The sequence below is a fragment of the Atractosteus spatula genome, chromosome 14, assembly GCF_055471065.1.
Source record: "Atractosteus spatula isolate fAtrSpa1 chromosome 14, fAtrSpa1.hap1, whole genome shotgun sequence".
Lineage (NCBI taxonomy): Eukaryota > Metazoa > Chordata > Actinopteri > Semionotiformes > Lepisosteidae > Atractosteus > Atractosteus spatula.
In genome coordinates, this window is record NC_142719.1 from 30,925,911 (window position 1) to 30,944,314 (window position 18,404).

At 46.3% G+C, this 18,404-nt stretch overlaps 1 protein-coding gene across 3 annotated transcripts; it reads left to right on the forward strand.

The window, feature by feature from the left end:
• Positions 1-740: 740 nt before the first annotated feature.
• On the forward strand, positions 741-17,681 carry LOC148821075 (uncharacterized). Of its 3 annotated transcripts, XM_088931867.1 has the most exons (7): positions 741-875; positions 1,907-2,248; positions 4,127-4,468; positions 6,445-6,528; positions 7,756-7,841; positions 16,886-16,926; positions 17,460-17,681. In XM_088931867.1, the coding sequence occupies exons 1-7, from the start codon at positions 821-823 to the stop codon at positions 17,509-17,511; spliced, it is 1,002 nt and encodes a 333-aa protein (XP_088787993.1). In that variant the 5' UTR covers positions 741-820; the 3' UTR covers positions 17,512-17,681. The 3 variants fall into 3 exon arrangements, with proteins under 3 accessions (XP_088787993.1, XP_088787992.1, XP_088787994.1); XM_088931866.1 differs by lacking the exon at positions 16,886-16,926; XM_088931868.1 differs by lacking the exons at positions 16,886-16,926; positions 17,460-17,681 and adding an exon at positions 16,744-16,847.
• Positions 17,682-18,404: the final 723 nt, after the last annotated feature.

Here is an 18,404-nt window from a genome sequence, read left to right on the forward strand (position 1 = left end):
CACAAGCACTGTATGTGGTGTCAAATGATGAGAAATAACTGTATTCCACATGGGTGATTTAATACTTTAGTCATTTTGAAGGCTTCTTGTAACAGAAGAGGACTTTACGTTTAGACTAAATTAAATGTATTTAATATAAAATGAAAAGTTACAGACCAGAGGAGTCAGTTCAACCCACAGTGCTGGTTTGTACTCAGAACCTTATTGAACTGAGAATCTGCTTCTGACCAGGAAAATGATTTCAAGTGCAAACTGGGTACCATGTTCCAGACACCTGCTGCTCTTTGTGTAAAAAAGTATTTCCTGTCACATACTTCATTGTGATATATATATACACTGTGCTATACTCAAGGCTCGCCATGTTCTCCTTTGTTCCTCCACTGCATCTGGAAGAGGAAATGATGAGTGAACACAGGCCAGTGTCTCTGGTTAATATTTACAGAGGACAGTTCTCCTGCCTGCAGGCACTCATTTCCACTTTTCTACACTCAACTCCATCTGCCCCTGTTCTGATTCCCTTCCTGTGATTCAATGCAACATTGACATTTACAGATCCCCTGTCCCTGGACAGGACTCCTGTATCCAGCAACTCCTTCTAGATAATGGTTTGTGAATACCGTATTTGGGAACCCGTGGCCTAGAAAACTACAACTCAGTGATTTTAAATATAGAAACCTGAGTTACGAATCACAAAGGAAGAGAGGAAGTCAGATGACAAACTGAGTCTACAGCCGACCACAGTAGGGGAAGTCGGAGCTGAGAGACAAGAGTCTACAGAAACTCAGACACAGGGGCTCCAGTGTGAGAGCAGCTCTTCACAATGAGACTCTGCAGGATTCTCCCATCATGCTGCCTGGTCCTGAGCCTCATGGCAGGTAGGAGCTACCTGGGCTTCTGAGCTGTGGGTCACTGACTGGGATCATCACACTGGGCTGCAGGACTCACTGGGCTTCATACTGGAGAGATCACTGTGAGGACAGGGAAGAGTCTCTGTCTCTGCAGGCAGGTTTATACTGGAGATACACTGGAGAGATCACTGTGAGGACAGGGCAGAGTCTCTGTCTCTGCAGGCAGGTTTATACTGGAGATACACTGGAGAGATCACTGAGAGGACAGGACAGAGTCTCTATCTCTGCAGGCAGTTTTATACTGGAGATACACTGGAGAGATCACTGAGAGGACAGGACAGAGTCTCTATCTCTGCAGGCAGGTTCATACTGGAAAGATCACTGTGAGGACAGGACAGGGTCTCTATCTCTGCAGGCAGGTTTATACTGGAGATACACTGGACTCCCTGGGCAGTTGTGTAGCTGTATCATGGAGGGTTCACATTTCTCATTATAAATGTAGATGTAGATTTTCTTTAAGGACTTATAAATTATAATTAAACCCTCAAGTGAAATGGTGTCACAGTGGTTAGCTTTGCTGCTTTGCAGTGGCAGGGTCACTGGATTCAGTTCCTGGGGTGCTGTCTGTGTGGAGTCCTCTCGTGTCTAATTTCCTGCAGGCCTGGGTCACCCCTGTGATGTGGACAGTGTGTGGTTCTGCTTCCTGTGTGGCTCACTCTGCAAATAAAGTTTCTCATGTTCTTTCCAGGCAGTGGAGTCTCTGTTGTGACAATCATTGGTCAGAATATCACTCTCCTCTGCACATACTCTGTGAAAGAGAATGGTGTACAGAAAATGTGCTGGAAGAGAGGAGAAATATCTTTTACTTCTTTATGGTGTGATACTATGATCATTTACACTGATGGACAGAGAGTGAAGTGCATTCAGTGGAATGAAGTTTCTATTCTTGAAGATCAAACTCTTTTAATATCATAAAAACATGCCGGAACTCGGTTTTAACATATTTTTGGGGGACTTGATCAGAAGAAGTGTAATATGATTTTCTTCCTCATTCTCAGTCACTGGAGTCTCTGCTCTGACGGTCAGCGGATCCGTCGGCCAGGACATCACTCTCCCCTGCAGATACTCTGTGAGGGATCACGGGGTGACGACGATGTGCTGGGGGAGAGGAGAACTGCCTCTTTCTGGGTGTAATAATATGATCATTTCCACTGATGGACAGAGAGTGGACTCCAGACTCTCAGAGAGGCACCAGCTGCTGGGACAGCTGACCGGAGGCGATATCTCTCTGACCATCCTCCAGGCTCAGGAGAGCGACTCTGGGCTCTACAACTGCCGTGTGGAAACACCAGGCTGGTTTAATGACCAGAAACACACAGTTAACTTGAGCGTTACAAAGGGTGAGTGAACTGCTCAGCCATGGTGAGCGACTTCCTTCTCCTCGAGTCTTTAAAAGTGAAAGAGAGCTGAGTGAACATTGCACTGTTGTGTTTCAGCGTAACTCTTCTTCCAGATGTTAGTATATCAGATACAAAGCAGCAGTTCTAACAACTTGTGACCTTGAGCCCTGTCCCCTCTCTCTTACTGCACTGCAGGCTGTAGTGTAGGACTGCCGATCAATACGTTAAGAAAGAGTTTTTATGGTTTAGCACATGAGCACAAACTGAACAAACACCAATGAACAATAGTGTACAGCTACAATTAAGCTACAGCAATTAAGAACAGGTATGAGAAGTTAACACTAAACTTTTCGTCTTTTCCAACTGTAACCTTGTGGGAGTGGGAGGAGCCCTGGCAAGCACCAGTAAAAAGCCCCGAACTGAGGGATGGGAGCGCTGGTGTGAGCTTAACAAGAACCGAAACAAACACAGAAAAGGGTGAAAAAAACAGAACGAAAAGCAAAGCGAAGCGTGCCGCTGTGCATCGCGACACCCAGGCTGGGTTTGTCCTATTTGACAGGGTCCAGCCTGGGAAAAAGCAGAACCGCGAGCGCAGCAGCGGCCAGACAGGACTTTAACCGGTTTAACGGAGTCCAGTCTGAAAGAGCAGGGAGCGTCAGCCCCAAACAAAATAAGAACTTGACGTGTGAAAACAGTCAGCCTGCGCCAGTAAAGATACAGGACGGGACAGGCAAAAAGAAAAAGGAAATGAAAAGAACGACAGCCTTAAGCTCGGGTACGATCCCCCTCCGGGACTGCCGGTGGAAGTTTCTCCCCTTCCGGGGCTGGCCCTGCAAGTCCCTTAGGGGGGGTGTTCAGTGGGCTTTTATAGAGCCCTCACAGCTGTGGCTCATCCTCAAGCAGCCAGGACAGCTGTGGTTACTAAGGCAAGGCGGAGCCCTGGATGAAGGGCTCCGCCTCCACACTGGACACGCCCCCACGCAATGCCACACAGCACAGGCTCTTGGCTCGGGCACAAGGTTTCCTTTTCCTTTGCCCAGTTGTATAATTTGTCTCCTTTTAATATTCTATGAATTCAAAATTCCATATTGTCACATATGTAACATATTCTTACTTGCATGTACAGTATGTAGTTATCAAATCCATAAGTACACATCTTTTTTCATGTTTGTGCAATATTGACTTCTATAATCCAACAAAGAACATTTTCACCGCATTTGCAAGATACCAGAAATAGAGAGTTTCTGGAGGGTGGGAATGAAGAGATATGGTTTGTATCCTCTACGAGGAATGAATCATGTTGTGCTCCAGTCATAAACACTCAAATTGGTGGTATGCTTTATTGTTCCATTTTACTATCATATAGCTTGAAAATAATTAATGTTAGTTACACATTCCTTTTAGAAAGTGTTTGCAAGTAATAGATTAAGAGAATGTGTGCTGTCTGTGTGGAGTCCTCTCGTGTCTAATTTCCTGCAGGCCTGGGTCACCCCTGTGATGTGGACAGTGTGTGGTTCTGCTTCCTGTGTGGCTCACTCTGCAAATAATGTTTCTCATGTTCTTTCCAGGCAGTGGAGTCTCTGTTGTGACAATCATTGGTCAGAATATCACTCTCCCCTGCACATACTCTGTGAAAGAGAATGGTGTACAGAAAATGTGCTGGAAGAGAGGAGAAATATCTTTTACTTCTTTATGGTGTGATACTATGATCATTTACACTGATGGACAGAGAGTGAAGTGCATTCAGTGGAATGAAGTTTCTATTCTTGAAGATCAAACTCTTTTAATATCATAAAAACATGCCGGAACTCGGTTTTAACATATTTTTGGGGGACTTGATCAGAAGCAGTGTAATATGATTTTCTTCCTCATTCTCAGTCACTGGAGTCTCTGCTCTGACGGTCAGCGGATCCGTCGGCCAGGACGTCACTCTCCCCTGCAGATACTCTGTGAGGGATCACGGGGTGACGACGATGTGCTGGGGGAGAGGAGAACTGCCTCTTTCTAGGTGTAATGATATGATCATTTCCACTGATGGACAGAGAGTGGACTCCAGACTCTCAGAGAGGCACCAGCTGCTGGGACAGCTGACCGGAGGTGATGTCTCTCTGACCATCCTCCAGGCTCAGGAGAGCGACTCTGGGCTCTACAACTGCCGTGTGGAAACACCAGGCTGGTTTAATGATCAGAAACACACAGTTAACTTGAGCGTTACAAAGGGTGAGTGAACTGCTCAGCCATGGTGAGCGACTTCCTTCTCCTCGTGTCTTTAAAAGTGAAAGAGAGCTGAGTGAACATTGCACTGTTGTGTTTCAGCGTAACTCTTCTTCCAGATGTTAGTATATCAGATACAAAGCAGCAGTTCTAACAACTTGTGACCTTGAGCCCTGTCCCCTCTGTCTTACTGCACTGCAGGCTGTAGTGTAGGACTGCCGGTCAATACGTTAAGAAAGAGTTTTTATGGTTTAGCACATGAGCACAAACTGAACAAACACCAATGAACAACAGTGTACAGCTACAATTAAGCTACAGCAATTAAGAACAGGTATGAGAAGTTAACACTAACCTTTTCATCTTTTCCAACTGTAACCTTGTGGGAGTGGGAGGAGCCCTGGCAAGCACCAGTAAAAAGCCCCGAACTGAGGGATGGGAGCACTGGTGTGAGCTTAGCAAGAACCGAAACAAACACAGAAAAGGGTGAAAAAAACAGAACGAAAAGCAAAGCGAAGCGTGCCGCTGTGCATCGCGACACCCAGGCTGGGTTTGTCCTATTTGACAGGGTCCAGCCTGGGAAAAAGCAGAACCGCGAGCGCAGCAGCGGCCAGACAGGACTTTAACCTGTTTAACGGAGTCCAGTCTGAAAGAGCAGGGAGCGTCAGCCCCAAACAAAATAAGAACTTGACGTATGAAAACAGTCAGCCTGCGCCAGTAAAGATACAGGACGGGACAGGCAAAAAGAAAAAGGAAATGAAAAGAAAAAGAACGACAGCCTTACGCTCGGGTACGATCCCCCTCCGGGACTGCCGGTGGAAGTTCCTCCCCTTCCGGGGCTGGCCCTGCTTGTCCCTTAGGGAGGGGGTGTTCAGTGGGCTTTTATAGAGCCCTCACAGCTGTGACTCATCCTCAAGCAGCCAGGACAGCTGTGGTTACTAAGGCAAGGCGGAGCCCTGGATGAAGGGCTCCGCCTCCACACTGGACACGCCCCCACGCAATGCCACACAGTACAGGCTCTTGGCTCGGGCACAAGGTTTCCTTTTCCTTTGCCCAGTTGTATAATTTGTCTCCCTTTAATATTTTATGAATTCAAAATTCCATATTGTCACATATGTAACATAGTCTTACTTGCATGTACAGTATGTAGTTATCAAATCCATAAGTACACATCTTTTTTCATTTTTGTGCAATATTGACTTCTATAATCCAACAAAGAACATTTTCACCGCATTTGCAAGATACCAGAAATAGAGAGTTTTTGGAGGGTGGGAATGAAGAGATATGGTTTGTATCCTCTACAAGGAATGAATCATGTTGTGCTCCAGTCATAAACACTCAAATTGGTGGTACTGTATGCTTTATTGTTCCATTTTACTATCATTTTACTATCATATAGCTTGAAAATAACTAATGTTAGTTACACATTCCTTTTAGAAAGTGTTTGCAAGTAATAGATTAAGAGAATATTAATAAGATGTTAATACATTTACAGAAACTCAGATTATTCTATATTTTCTATACAGTATATGATATTTTATTACCAATAGCTCATTTCTTATGTATGAATCGAATTTCTAAATCTTAGAGAATCAAATGTATCTGGATCAAATGTTACCTTTCAAATACCTTAGACATGTTTTGTTTTAGGACTTCTCATGTCAGGTGAAGTATTTAAGTTGCTATAATAATTTATATAGACTAAATATATCAATTTTAGGGTAGCACACTTCTCACAGGTCTTGGGTCCTGAGTTTGCTTCTGGACTGGGGTACCTTCTGTGTGGGGTCTGCATGTCCCTGTGTCCACATGGGTTCACATGGGTTCTGTCTAGTTCTGCCTAGTTACCCACCAAGAGTCTCCAAAACCATGCTGGCAAATGTAATTGGCATCTCTAAGTGGTTGTGGTTTTATTCCCAAGTCCTGAATTTCCCCCAGGTCTCTGTTTCTTTACCAAACAGGAGTTTCTTCTGTTTCCCCTCCAGCTCCTGCGACGACCGCAGACTCGCTCGTCTCTTCCCCAGTGCCACAGGAGCCTCAGACGACAGCAGCCGCCACTCAGACCCCGAGTACGGAGGAGTGTCACCTCCTCCCTAACACAGCGGCAGCTCAGCACACACGCCGTGCACACACTCGAGAAACACACCCTGGCCTACACATCCACACAACAGTCACAACCAGATTTTAAAATTCTTTGAATGCTTCACATTTATAAGGATCTCTTCAGAAGACAGTCTATATAGATATCTACTGTATGTAGATATATTTATACAGTAATTCTTTCTAGTTTTATGTATTTGTTGGTGAAGCTGATCGGGTCAAAGAGATGCTATAGAGTCGCATCAGATTTGACAAGGAAACTGACCACGGCCCTCAGTAACCTGGTCACCCTGATTCATGGTCCTCAGTAACCTGGTCACCCTGATTCACGGCCCTCAGTAACCTGGTCACCTGATTCATGGTCCTCAGTCACCCTGGTCACCCTGATTCATGGCCCTCAGTAACCTGGTCACCCTGATTCATGGTCCTCAGTCACCCTGGTCACCCTGATTCATGGCCCTCAGTAACCTGGTCACCCTGATTCATGGTCCTCAGTAACCTGGTCACCCTGATTCATGGTCCTCAGTAACCTGGTCACCCTGATTCATGGCCCTCAGTAACCTGGTCACCCTGATTCATGGTCCTCAGTAACCTGGTCACCCTGATTCATGGCCCTCAGTAACCTGGTCACCCTGATTCACGGCCCTCAGTCACCTTGTCACCCTGATTCACGGCCCTCAGTAACCTGGTCACCCTGATTCATGGCCCTCAGTAACCTGGTCACCCTGATTCATGGCCCTCAGTAACCCTGGTCACCCTGGTTCATGGCCCTCAATAACCTGGTCACCCTGATTCACGGCCGTCCTTAACCTGGTCACCCTGATTCATGGTCCTCAGTCACCCTGGTCACCCTGGTTCATGGCCCTCCTTAACCTGGTCACCCTGATTCATGGCCCTCAGTAACCTGGTCACCCTGATTCATGGTCCTCAGTAACCTGGTCACCCTAATTCATGGTCCTCAGTAACCTGGTCACCTGATTCATGGTCCTCAGTCACCCTGGTCACCCTGATTCATGGCCCTCAGTCACCCTGGTCACTCAGTATCTTTACTGAGATTTCTCAACGTTAAAACCAGACAGCTCTCCCCCAAAGCCCATCATCTTCTTTCCTGCAGTACTGTAAATCATTACAACATACCCAGGAAATGAATGAAAATGAATGGTTGTGCCTGTATTTTTAATAACGTGTCTGTGTAGGTAAATCGACTGAGGAGGCAGCAGGTTCTACAATCAGCTCCACAATGTCTTCAGCTCAGCTCAGCAGCTCAGCGTACAGTAACTCGGTGAGTGAAGACTGTGGCTGAAGAGTTTGCACACTCACAGGAGAATACTGTCTGGCATTGTCATTCAGATCTTCAATCACTGGTTGGTCTGTACATGACCAGCAATAGCTACAGTATCTGCCCCTGGATAAACACTAAGGGTCTAATTTAACCTGTGAGCAAACTCTCAAGATCACAGAAATAAAGAAGCTGGACACTTTGCACACAGATCTTGACCAAAATGCTGTTGTTCAAAAGGTGGTCTTAATTTCTTTCCACAAGTCTAATTCTGCTTGCATCCATGTAATTAAAAACCATATGAAATTGTTGCATGATGGGGGCAGGAGACCTTGTGGTCAGAGTCTTATAAAATGTAAGAATTGTGGGGTGTTAAAAAATCACAATTTTTAATACGAAGCAAATAATACAGATTGATGATTTCCTCCACCAAAGACTTGTAGTGTTTCATAGCCGTTCAGGGACGCCAAATATGTAATCATAGTGGCTCTCTGAAGGCACCAGTTCTGTAGGGTTTGGGCATTTACTGAGACAATTATCAATTGTAGCAGTAAATCACAAAGTTGATTCTTTTGATGGCTTTAGAATCCAACCACGCGACATAACTCAAACAACGCGCACACACAGGTACTAATACACGAGGATACATTTATTAATACATAGAATATGCATGTAAACCTAACAGATCTTATCGAGAGGGTTATCAGAATACAAAAGGTATATATTCAATCAGTTACGAAGTGTTACACATCAAGAGGACATACGTTCAGTATATCATTCATTAAGACCGTTTCGTAAAGTGAACTTGGTTACAACTTCTACATTAGATACTCAAAACAAGTACATAACTCTTAGGAATTAAATTGATATCAACTGGTTGGGATAACAATTGAATTCTCGAGCTGTAATGCATTGAAGTTGAATACTCATCCAATTTCTGGGGATTCAGATCTCCTGCAGGCACAAACAATCAGCTGCAGGCTTGTTGCTGTCCAATCCGCTCTCTGGCTCCGTGCCAGGCTGTGCTGTGCGGCTTGCGACGGTGCGCTGCTGATGCTCACTGACCGGCTAGTTAGTGTTGGCTTTAACTAGCAAAGTTTGTGCACAGGAGAAAAGATGACTGTGGGTCCCAGCAAGTCAGGAAGAGGACCGGTTCGTTCCTGATGAAGACTAGTTCTGAATAGTGATTCAGCTGTCCACAGTTCCGATCTGTTCACGAGGCCTGCTGCTGGTTACTCTCTGGCAACCTCCACTCTAGACTCTTAGAACAAAGGAAAGTTCTGGCACTCGGACACACTGGCCGTTCCGTGGTTGTCCGGGCTGAGTCTCAGGATGGTCAGGAGGCGCGCTGCGAGAATGTCCTGCCCTTGGGAGCCTTCTGCTCCTGGGCCGTCCTGCCCTGGAATTCTCCTTTGAACTCCCTTTAGAACAGTCCACAGAATCCTCTCCAGAATCTTACTGAATCTCCCGAATCTCAATCTGAATCTTGTTGAATCTGTTGTTGAATCTCCATCTCCGGGCCTGTGTTGCCTGTTTTTACCTGGAGGAACTTCAGCTCGTTGATTGGCTGAAAGTTCCATGGGCATCAGAGTCCCACGTGGGTTACTCAGCCCTACCAGTCCCTGATTGGTTGATCAAGGTGAGATATGAGTCACTTAGTCCTGACACTTAGGAATGCAGTCCAGATGTCCATCCGGCACTCCCTAGACATAAAGGCGCCAACGGACGACCATTGATCATGATAGCCAGGCTTAGCTAATTGCATCCCCCTTTGGGAGCTGTCCTAGGAAACCTTAAATCATCTTGCATGAATAGTTTCTCTGTGGCTGCACCACAGAGATGAACAGAGAAATGGGGCCTCATTTGGGAAGCTCAGAAACACTTAATTCTGCCTTATTATTAAGCCTCGCCGCTACATATCCCCCCTTTTTGAAGGTCACGAGGTCCTGAGGCGTTGTTGCCTTCAAAACAAAAACAGAGTTAAGTGATGTCCCTTGCCATTAGAACATTAATCTTAAATGTCCACATTACTCCTCGAGAATTCATACCAGAACCAGCATTGGATACAAACAGGATGAATAACATCTGGAGTATGTATAAACACGGTAGGAGACATTATCTAAGTCTAGGAATTACACATCAGGAAGTTCACTGTCAATATCTGATACCTCTGTGGTAGATATTTGGGGAGAAGTCACTTCCTTTCTTTTGGCATGCTACCTTTGACTCATTCATGCTACCCGGAGTACATCTTGATGTAAGAGTACATCATTCAGAGTACACTGTCAGTCATGATCCAGCTACCCGGCAGCAGTGTTACAATAACACCAGTTCCTGTTCCCAGCCCCCCGATAAACCACAACACCTGTGTTGGGTATCTGCTAGGGTGGTTTGGAGGTTTGTTCCATTAAAGCAAACTAACTACCTGTACCTCTTCAGGGCTTACTGTTTCTTGGATTTCTATCCAATTCCTTAGTGTGGCACCTGAAGGCATCCATGACCTCAAGTTTGGTCTTATGTTGTCTGGTTCTAGACCGTACAGTGTTAAGTTACCATGCTGTACTATGGCCTCCTCAGGAACTTAAAGGAACTGTTTTATTAGGTAGCTGCATCATGCCTGTCACAAGTCACAGTGTCAGTTAAACGTGGTGTGCTGACCAGCCATTTACTTCCCACCTGCTCTTCATGGGGTTCATTAACCTTCCTCTGCTCGTTAGTAGCTTTACACCCTTCATTGGTGAATCGTTTAGACACAGCCAATGGATAGCTTTGGTAGCCATACCCATCTCAAGATTTGGAACCGAATTCAACCTTGGATTGCCTTCTGGGTGAGCTATGAGCGATGGGGTTAATGTCACATACTCCTCTACTGAGAAGAGTGGAATCAAGTGGGTTGGGATTTGTGCCGTGGCTAGACTGGCTACAGTGGCACTAAACTCCCTTAACAGGTCTTGTGTCAACATTCTGGCCTGTTGCACACAAGCATAAACCCACTGTATAACACCAACAATCATGTCCACTGGTTGGGGAATAAGGTTTAACCCTGTTGCATAGGAGGTTGCCTGTAGGATTTTCCCTAAGCTTTCCAACTTTTGCTGCTGTCGATACAGTCTGTCACTACCCTCTGGCCTCTCTGACACCTGCCTTCTTGGGGCAGTCAGGGTGAGAGTGCCAGTAGCACACAAACCTACCAAAAAGAGCAAATGCACAACAGTGGTGGCAGCAATCAGTCCTCCCAAAAGTCTTTTAGGGTGGCTGATCCCAGTCATCTCTTTCTGAGTGACTGTTGCCTTTCTAAGCTGGCGCAGCGTGTACATGGTGTCTTTCTCAGTATGCCATGTGGCATCTTGGGCACCAACATCCTGGAAATCTGGGGAGATCTGACACAGCTGCTGATGCTGCTCCTCCATTTCCAGGGCATCTGCTTTTTCGATTTGTTCATGCCGGTGCTCTAGGAACCCTGCAGGGGGCGGTGCAGCGGTGGACCATGCCTGACCCTCGGCTGAGTGGTCATCTGGAGCACCTGAGTTATCTGGGATTGTTACCCCATTCTCACTGTTCAGGTCCACCCTGCACACTTCCTGATTGAGGAATCCCTCTATCGGCATGTTTACAATCGTTCGCTGGGCGTGGGTGTAGGACACCTGCTCGCTCCCCCCTTCCCTCGCTAGGGGTTCAGGGAGCTGCCCCAGCACTGGGATAGCTAGTTCATTGTCTTTGAACTTACTATCACCCACCAGGCCCATGTCAGTGCAGGCGGGGATTCTGACACCCCTCTTTGCGATGTCCTGCACTGGCAGGCGGGTGACTTGACCATCCAGCTCCAGTCTGGCTGAACCACTGTTGGTCAGACTCAGACTGACAGACTGAGCTGGTGGCTGTAAGAAAACCGGCTCGGCTTTCATTCCCTGTCCCTTCTGGGGGACTGGGTGTGTTGGCAACCCTGCCGTTGAGGCAGGAACAATCAGGTCAGTCTCACTCACTACCTGGTAGTTGTGAGAAATAATGTTACCTGACTGCAGGTTCCCTGGGTCACAGCAGAGGGAATCGGCATCTGGGATCAGGTGTGTCCACAGCGCAGTAGTCTCAGCGTCCAGCTGGACCTCCTGTCTAACCTGTGAATGTTGCACCAGGGGCACCTGGCGGTGGCCCTGTGACAGCTGCTCAAGCAGATCCTCACTAATAGAGGACCTCTCAGGGCTAAGGGCGAGGGCTACATCACCAACCTGCTCTCCTGCCATCTGGATCCCTTCCACCACTGCAGGGTGGTGGTCCTGACCCCTCTTGGGTGCCAGGGTGCACAGGGAAAGCTCCTTTTCATCGCCAGGTGGGGAGATCTGCTCCTCTTTAGGGATGTAAAAGGTGTGTGCTTTACCTGGTGGATCAGGCGGCTGCTCGGAGCACCGCTCCTGTGGCATGGAGGCTGTTGGGACCTTGGCCAGGGCACGACTTCCCTGTATATCCGGGGAACAAGAAAATATTTTTATTTCTTGTCCAGAGGGAACAGAAGGAATCTCCGCATAGGCTTCTGTGTTCGGTGGGCACTGTGTAAGCACAGTCTGCCTCTTGGCCCCCCTTTCCTTCTGTACAGAAGGCTTAGGAGCCTTGACCTGTTTCCACACTTTGCCTTTCTGGTGATCCACCAAAGGTTCCACTCTGAGTCGCATACCCTTTTCTTTTTCTACCCGTTTGAGCTTGCCGTGTGACATCAAACACCTTTCAACCTCAGTGTCAATCAGTGTCTCACTGGGTAAGACATCTCCCATGGCAGCCTTGAGGTAAAAGCTTCTTGCTTTTCCTCTGTGTTTTACTGCCTGCTCTGTGACTTCAGGGGTGGAGTCAGCACTCGCTTGGGAGTGGCCGACCTCATCCAGGCAGGAACCCTTCCGCTCAATCAGATAGACTGAGGGAGGGAGAGGGGGCGGGTCTCCGCCTCCTCCAGTGGAGAGTATCAGCTCATTCACGCTTCCGGCAGCCTTGGGGAGCGGTTGTCCCTGTCCTAATAAAGCTTGTTCAAGCCTGGCCAGGCGGGCGGCTACTGAATCCTTTTGTTCAGCCTTTTCTAGCCCTTTCCCTTCCCCGGTGTTCTCATGGCACTTAGGACGCTGGGTGCGGTCCTGTGTGAGTGCTTTGGAACGGGGCTTAGCCAGCTCAGGAGCCTGTGCTCCTTCGAGCAGGGGGGAATTAACCCTGCTGGCTCTGACGGCGAACACAGTCGCTTTAGCAGCTTTTTGCTCAGAGCGACTTTGGACATCATACTCCCAGGCTTTCTGCGCGAATCTCTTAATATCAGTCATTTTCATGGTCTGTGCATCTGTATGCATTAAGATCATCTTTCTGACTGACGGGTGGAGATTCGCAATGAATAAACCCTTGAAATGTGTGTTCTCTTCGCAACCCTCATAATTTCGCCCTGCAAAATAAGTTCGTCTAAGTCTCTCGTAATATTCGCGAGGGGACTCTGCTCTCTCGTGCTTAATGTTAAGAGCGGCGGCTATCGCGGCAGTCGGGTCAATAAGCGCACTGTATTCTTCGATAAGTGCTTGACATAGCTGCTCAAAGTCATTACAGACTTCTTTCATCTGCCTAGCCATCCACTCATGTACAGCTCTGCTGGTAGTTTTCCTGACCAGAAACACTTTCTCCTGTTCTGTGGCGTTTGGCAGGAACTGCAGGTTATACCTGAGGTCTTGAATATAACTCTCGATATTATTCTCTGGCACTGCGGGGTCAAATCTCTCTATGTCCTTCGCTAGCTCTCTCAGAGAATGGAGATTTATTCTTCTAGCTTCTCCGCTGACGGAGATATGGAAGAGATCGTGGTCAGACTTGTCGCTGCTAGAGAGAGTGCTTAATAGCGACTCGAATTCAGACCTTTTAGCAACCATCGTTAAACTTAAAGAGTATTACTTTTAAGTACGAAATCACAGTTTTACCACAGAAAACCACAAGATCAAGTATGCAATCAACCCGGTAGATTGCAAAAGATCACAAAACAATCAAGCACTGCTTAAAGAGCAAGGGGAACTTTTTTCCTTTCGGCTTTCAGCACACTGTATTGTCGTGTATGAAACCCGCGGCGTTTTATATGAATTATTCCGCTTGGTTGATTCATTTCAGTCTTGCCACGCCGGTCCAGGGACGCCATAAATGTAGTGTTTCATAGCCGTTCAGGGACGCCAAATATGTAATCATAGTGGCTCTCTGAAGGCACCAGTTCTGTAGGGTTTGGGCATTTACTGAGACAATTATCAATTGTAGCAGTAAATCACAAAGTTGATTCTTTTGATGGCTTTAGAATCCAACCACGCGACATAACTCAAACAACGCGCACACACAGGTACTAATACACGAGGATACATTTATTAATACATAGAATATGCATGTAAACCTAACAGATCTTATCGAGAGGGTTATCAGAATACAAAAGGTATATATTCAATCAGTTACGAAGTGTTACACATCAAGAGGACATACGTTCAGTATATCATTCATTAAGACCGTTTCGTAAAGTGAACTTGGTTACAACTTCTACATTAGATACTCAAAACAAGTACATAACTCTTAGGAATTAAATTGATATCAACTGGTTGGGATAACAATTGAATTCTCGAGCTGTAATGCATTGAAGTTGAATACTCATCCAATTTCTGGGGATTCAGATCTCCTGCAGGCACAAACAATCAGCTGCAGGCTTGTTGCTGTCCAATCCGCTCTCTGGCTCCGTGCCAGGCTGTGCTGTGCGGCTTGCGACGGTGCGCTGCTGATGCTCACTGACCGGCTAGTTAGTGTTGGCTTTAACTAGCAAAGTTTGTGCACAGGAGAAAAGATGACTGTGGGTCCCAGCAAGTCAGGAAGAGGACCGGTTCGTTCCTGATGAAGACTAGTTCTGAATAGTGATTCAGCTGTCCACAGTTCCGATCTGTTCACGAGGCCTGCTGCTGGTTACTCTCTGGCAACCTCCACTCTAGACTCTTAGAACAAAGGAAAGTTCTGGCACTCGGACACACTGGCCGTTCCGTGGTTGTCCGGGCTGAGTCTCAGGATGGTCAGGAGGCGCGCTGCGAGAATGTCCTGCCCTTGGGAGCCTTCTGCTCCTGGGCCGTCCTGCCCTGGAATTCTCCTTTGAACTCCCTTTAGAACAGTCCACAGAATCCTCTCCAGAATCTTACTGAATCTCCCGAATCTCAATCTGAATCTTGTTGAATCTGTTGTTGAATCTCCATCTCCGGGCCTGTGTTGCCTGTTTTTACCTGGAGGAACTTCAGCTCGTTGATTGGCTGAAAGTTCCATGGGCATCAGAGTCCCACGTGGGTTACTCAGCCCTACCAGTCCCTGATTGGTTGATCAAGGTGAGATATGAGTCACTTAGTCCTGACACTTAGGAATGCAGTCCAGATGTCCATCCGGCACTCCCTAGACATAAAGGCGCCAACGGACGACCATTGATCATGATAGCCAGGCTTAGCTAATTGCATCCCCCTTTGGGAGCTGTCCTAGGAAACCTTAAATCATCTTGCATGAATAGTTTCTCTGTGGCTGCACCACAGAGATGAACAGAGAAATGGGGCCTCATTTGGGAAGCTCAGAAACACTTAATTCTGCCTTATTATTAAGCCTCGCCGCTACAGACTGGAACTACAGAATAATACACATCTTTTAATCAGCAGCACAGTGATGAAGGAGTATTAATCAGGACACAATTAGACAGGACAAACAAATATTTATCAACAATAATTTACATAATCATGACAATTTAATTTAGAACTCTACAATACACACAATGATTATTCTATAGACAGATGATTTCAGTCAGTGTGTTTCAGAGTCCTATTCCACTATACAGGTAATCTCTCAATTCTTTCCCTGTAGTCTCAGCATAGGACACACCACAGGCAGACAGCACAATTACACACAGGGTACGCCACAGCTACCTAATGAAGATCCAGCCGAAATAACATTAGTCGACTGCGTAATAATCAAACGCATTTTCTGCATAGAGTAAACCTTCTTTTGGTAATTCTAATACAGAATGTGGTCTCTCAGCATGACTGAGACTATAGGCGGCGACGCCTCTCCTCAGTGTTGTTCCAGGCTTATATTAGTACTGTAAAGAGGTTTACATTATCAGTTACGGGCGAGAAAAAGGCACAAACGCGTCGCTGACTTCACTCCTCAAGAGCACAGATACGGTGTGTAGTTTGTATGATCTCCCCTAGTTTGTGTGGCTTTCTTTCCACAGTCCCATACTGGCAAGTTAAGTTGTTTTCTTGGAAAACCGGCCCTGGAGTGTGTGTCTGTGTGGTATCCCAGCCGGGGTGTACCCTGTACTTGCGCCCGTGTCTCCCCGGCTCCCCCGAGACACCGAATAGCAGGAGGTGTTTGGAAAACGGGGGGATAGAGGAGCACAGACAGCACACGAACCGGCGGAAAACCATGTCGAGGGAAAAGCTGACGTCCTCTGCCCTGACGGGCGTTTCTTTGAATTACTCTTCTTGAAGAACATCTACCCAATCTAGTTTAACAACAACCGAACCAAAAACAGATAACGTAATATATCAAAAGAGTTTTTAAACGGGATTTTCAGGCTCAACGGCGGTTTATGTAGCAAATATGTGTTTATTTACTATTTTAATTGACATTAATTGGTGAGCAAATGTTTAAAGAAATATAACATTAACTGTACATTCGGATATTTATTTCTAAACACGGTTACAAATGAAATCGCCACATGCCTTTCACAGTTCATACTTTAATAACCGTCAATTTTGCAGTGAGGTCTGATGCTAACTAGGCATTGAACTCTGGAGCTATCTGCTGGTGGAAAGGTGTCATTACAATAGGGATTTCATTGAACTGCGTCAACTACAGCTCCCTGCCGTAAATCTTGTTATCATACCGTCAGCTGCAAGACCGGCCATCAAGTTGATAGAAATTGGACTGTGAGAACAGCCAGTGATCACCCAAAACCTGCCCTCCTCGCCCGTGTCTGGTCTTCATCAGTATTGCTGTGATTGGGCGCTACTGACACATTCCCGTGTTTGTAGGAGGGGCTGTTCGGACGGGAACCCACCCTCCGCACGTCCCCGTGAGTACAGCTCCTATCTCGCCCACAAGCACAGTGTAACCGAACGGAACCGGAAACCTACAGACATTCCACAGACCGAGGCTGAAAACTCCTGTAGTGAAAATGGCTTGGAGTTTTCTGAACAAACACAAGCTTTCAACATTGAGTTCCACTTGTAGAGATACCAGGGAAGTTCTCTGCCCTGAGTTCAGTTCCGGACCCGAGGTATTATCTGTCAAGAGTTTGCAGGTTCTCTGTGCGTTTCCTCCAGGTGCTTCGGTTTCCTCTCACAGTCTAAAGACGTGCTGGTACAGTAGGTTAATAGCCTGCAGGGAAACTCGGCCCTGCGTGGTGCTGTTTCTGTGTGTGCCCTGTGATGGACTGGTGTCTGCCCAGGGTGTGCCCGTTGCTTTCTGGGATAGGCTCCGGATGCCCAGTGACCCAGACGTGTATACAGTGGACAGGAAGTGGATGGGTGGGGAAGATGGAAGCAGGGATACGAGTCTGGTGGGGTAATGATGTATTTTTCTAACTCTTCCTCCTTTGCCCGCCAGGATGAAGTCCTCGTCGCGAATGGAGTTCGGCTGCTGTGTGTCGTGTGTCTGACCGGCGCGTTTCTGTCTGCGCTCCTCTTCAGGTGCATAAAGCGATGACACCCCCCTCCCCTCGTGATGAAGAAAGAGCCTTGGATTCTTCTCCATTCAGCACCACACCTGTACCACTTGAACAACATTATTGCAGCTTTTCATCGTCTAATAAAGTGTTTAAATTCAGAAGGAGTCTGAGATTAGTAACCTTTTTCTGTACAAGTGAAGATCCTACAACTACTCAATTTTTAACAGCAGATTTAATCCCTTATAGTTTAGTGCAACAGCTGTACCACACTGACACCTAGTGGGAAATTCTTAGAGGTGTTATTCCTTTAAAAACACAATTAATTACTGCAAATATTGAAACTTATTAAAAATTGTGGAGGATAGGTATATGTAACAGACACATGCTTTTTTCTTATTTTGATCAGTTATTCTTTTAGTAAGGAAGAAAGTCCTTGAATATAGGCTAAAATTGCCTTTCTCTCTGTTAGCTTTGTGCTAAAAGTGAGAACCTACAATGTAGAGAGCAGAGTCACGACAGAGCAGTGGTGTAGGTTATCTGGAATAAACTTCAATATTAACTGTGCACAAGCACTGTATGTGGTGTCAAATGATGAGAAATAACTGTATTCCACATGGGTGATTTAATACTTTAGTCATTTTGAAGGCTTCTTGTAACAGAAGAGGTTCAGACTAAATTAAATGTATTTAATATTAAATGAAGAAGTTACAGACCAGAGGAGTCAGTTCAACCCACAGTGCTGGTTTGTACTCAGAACCTTATTGAACTGAGAATCTGCTTCTGACCAGGAAAATGATTTCAAGTGCAAAATTGGTACAATGTTCCAGACACCTGCTGCTCTTTGTGTAAAAAAGTATTTCCTGTCACATACTTCACTGTGATAT

Excerpts from the sequence above, each read along its gene's own strand:
- LOC148821075 (XM_088931866.1), top strand. The coding sequence starts at position 821 with ATGAGACTCTGCAGGATTCTCCCATCATGCTGCCTGGTCCTGAGCCTC. Across the intron at positions 6,529-7,755 it reads AGCCGCCACTCAGACCCCGA|GTAAATCGACTGAGGAGGCA; the intron begins GTACGGAGGAGT and ends GTGTCTGTGTAG. Across the intron at positions 7,842-17,459 it reads GCTCAGCGTACAGTAACTCG|GATGAAGTCCTCGTCGCGAA; the intron begins GTGAGTGAAGAC and ends TTTGCCCGCCAG.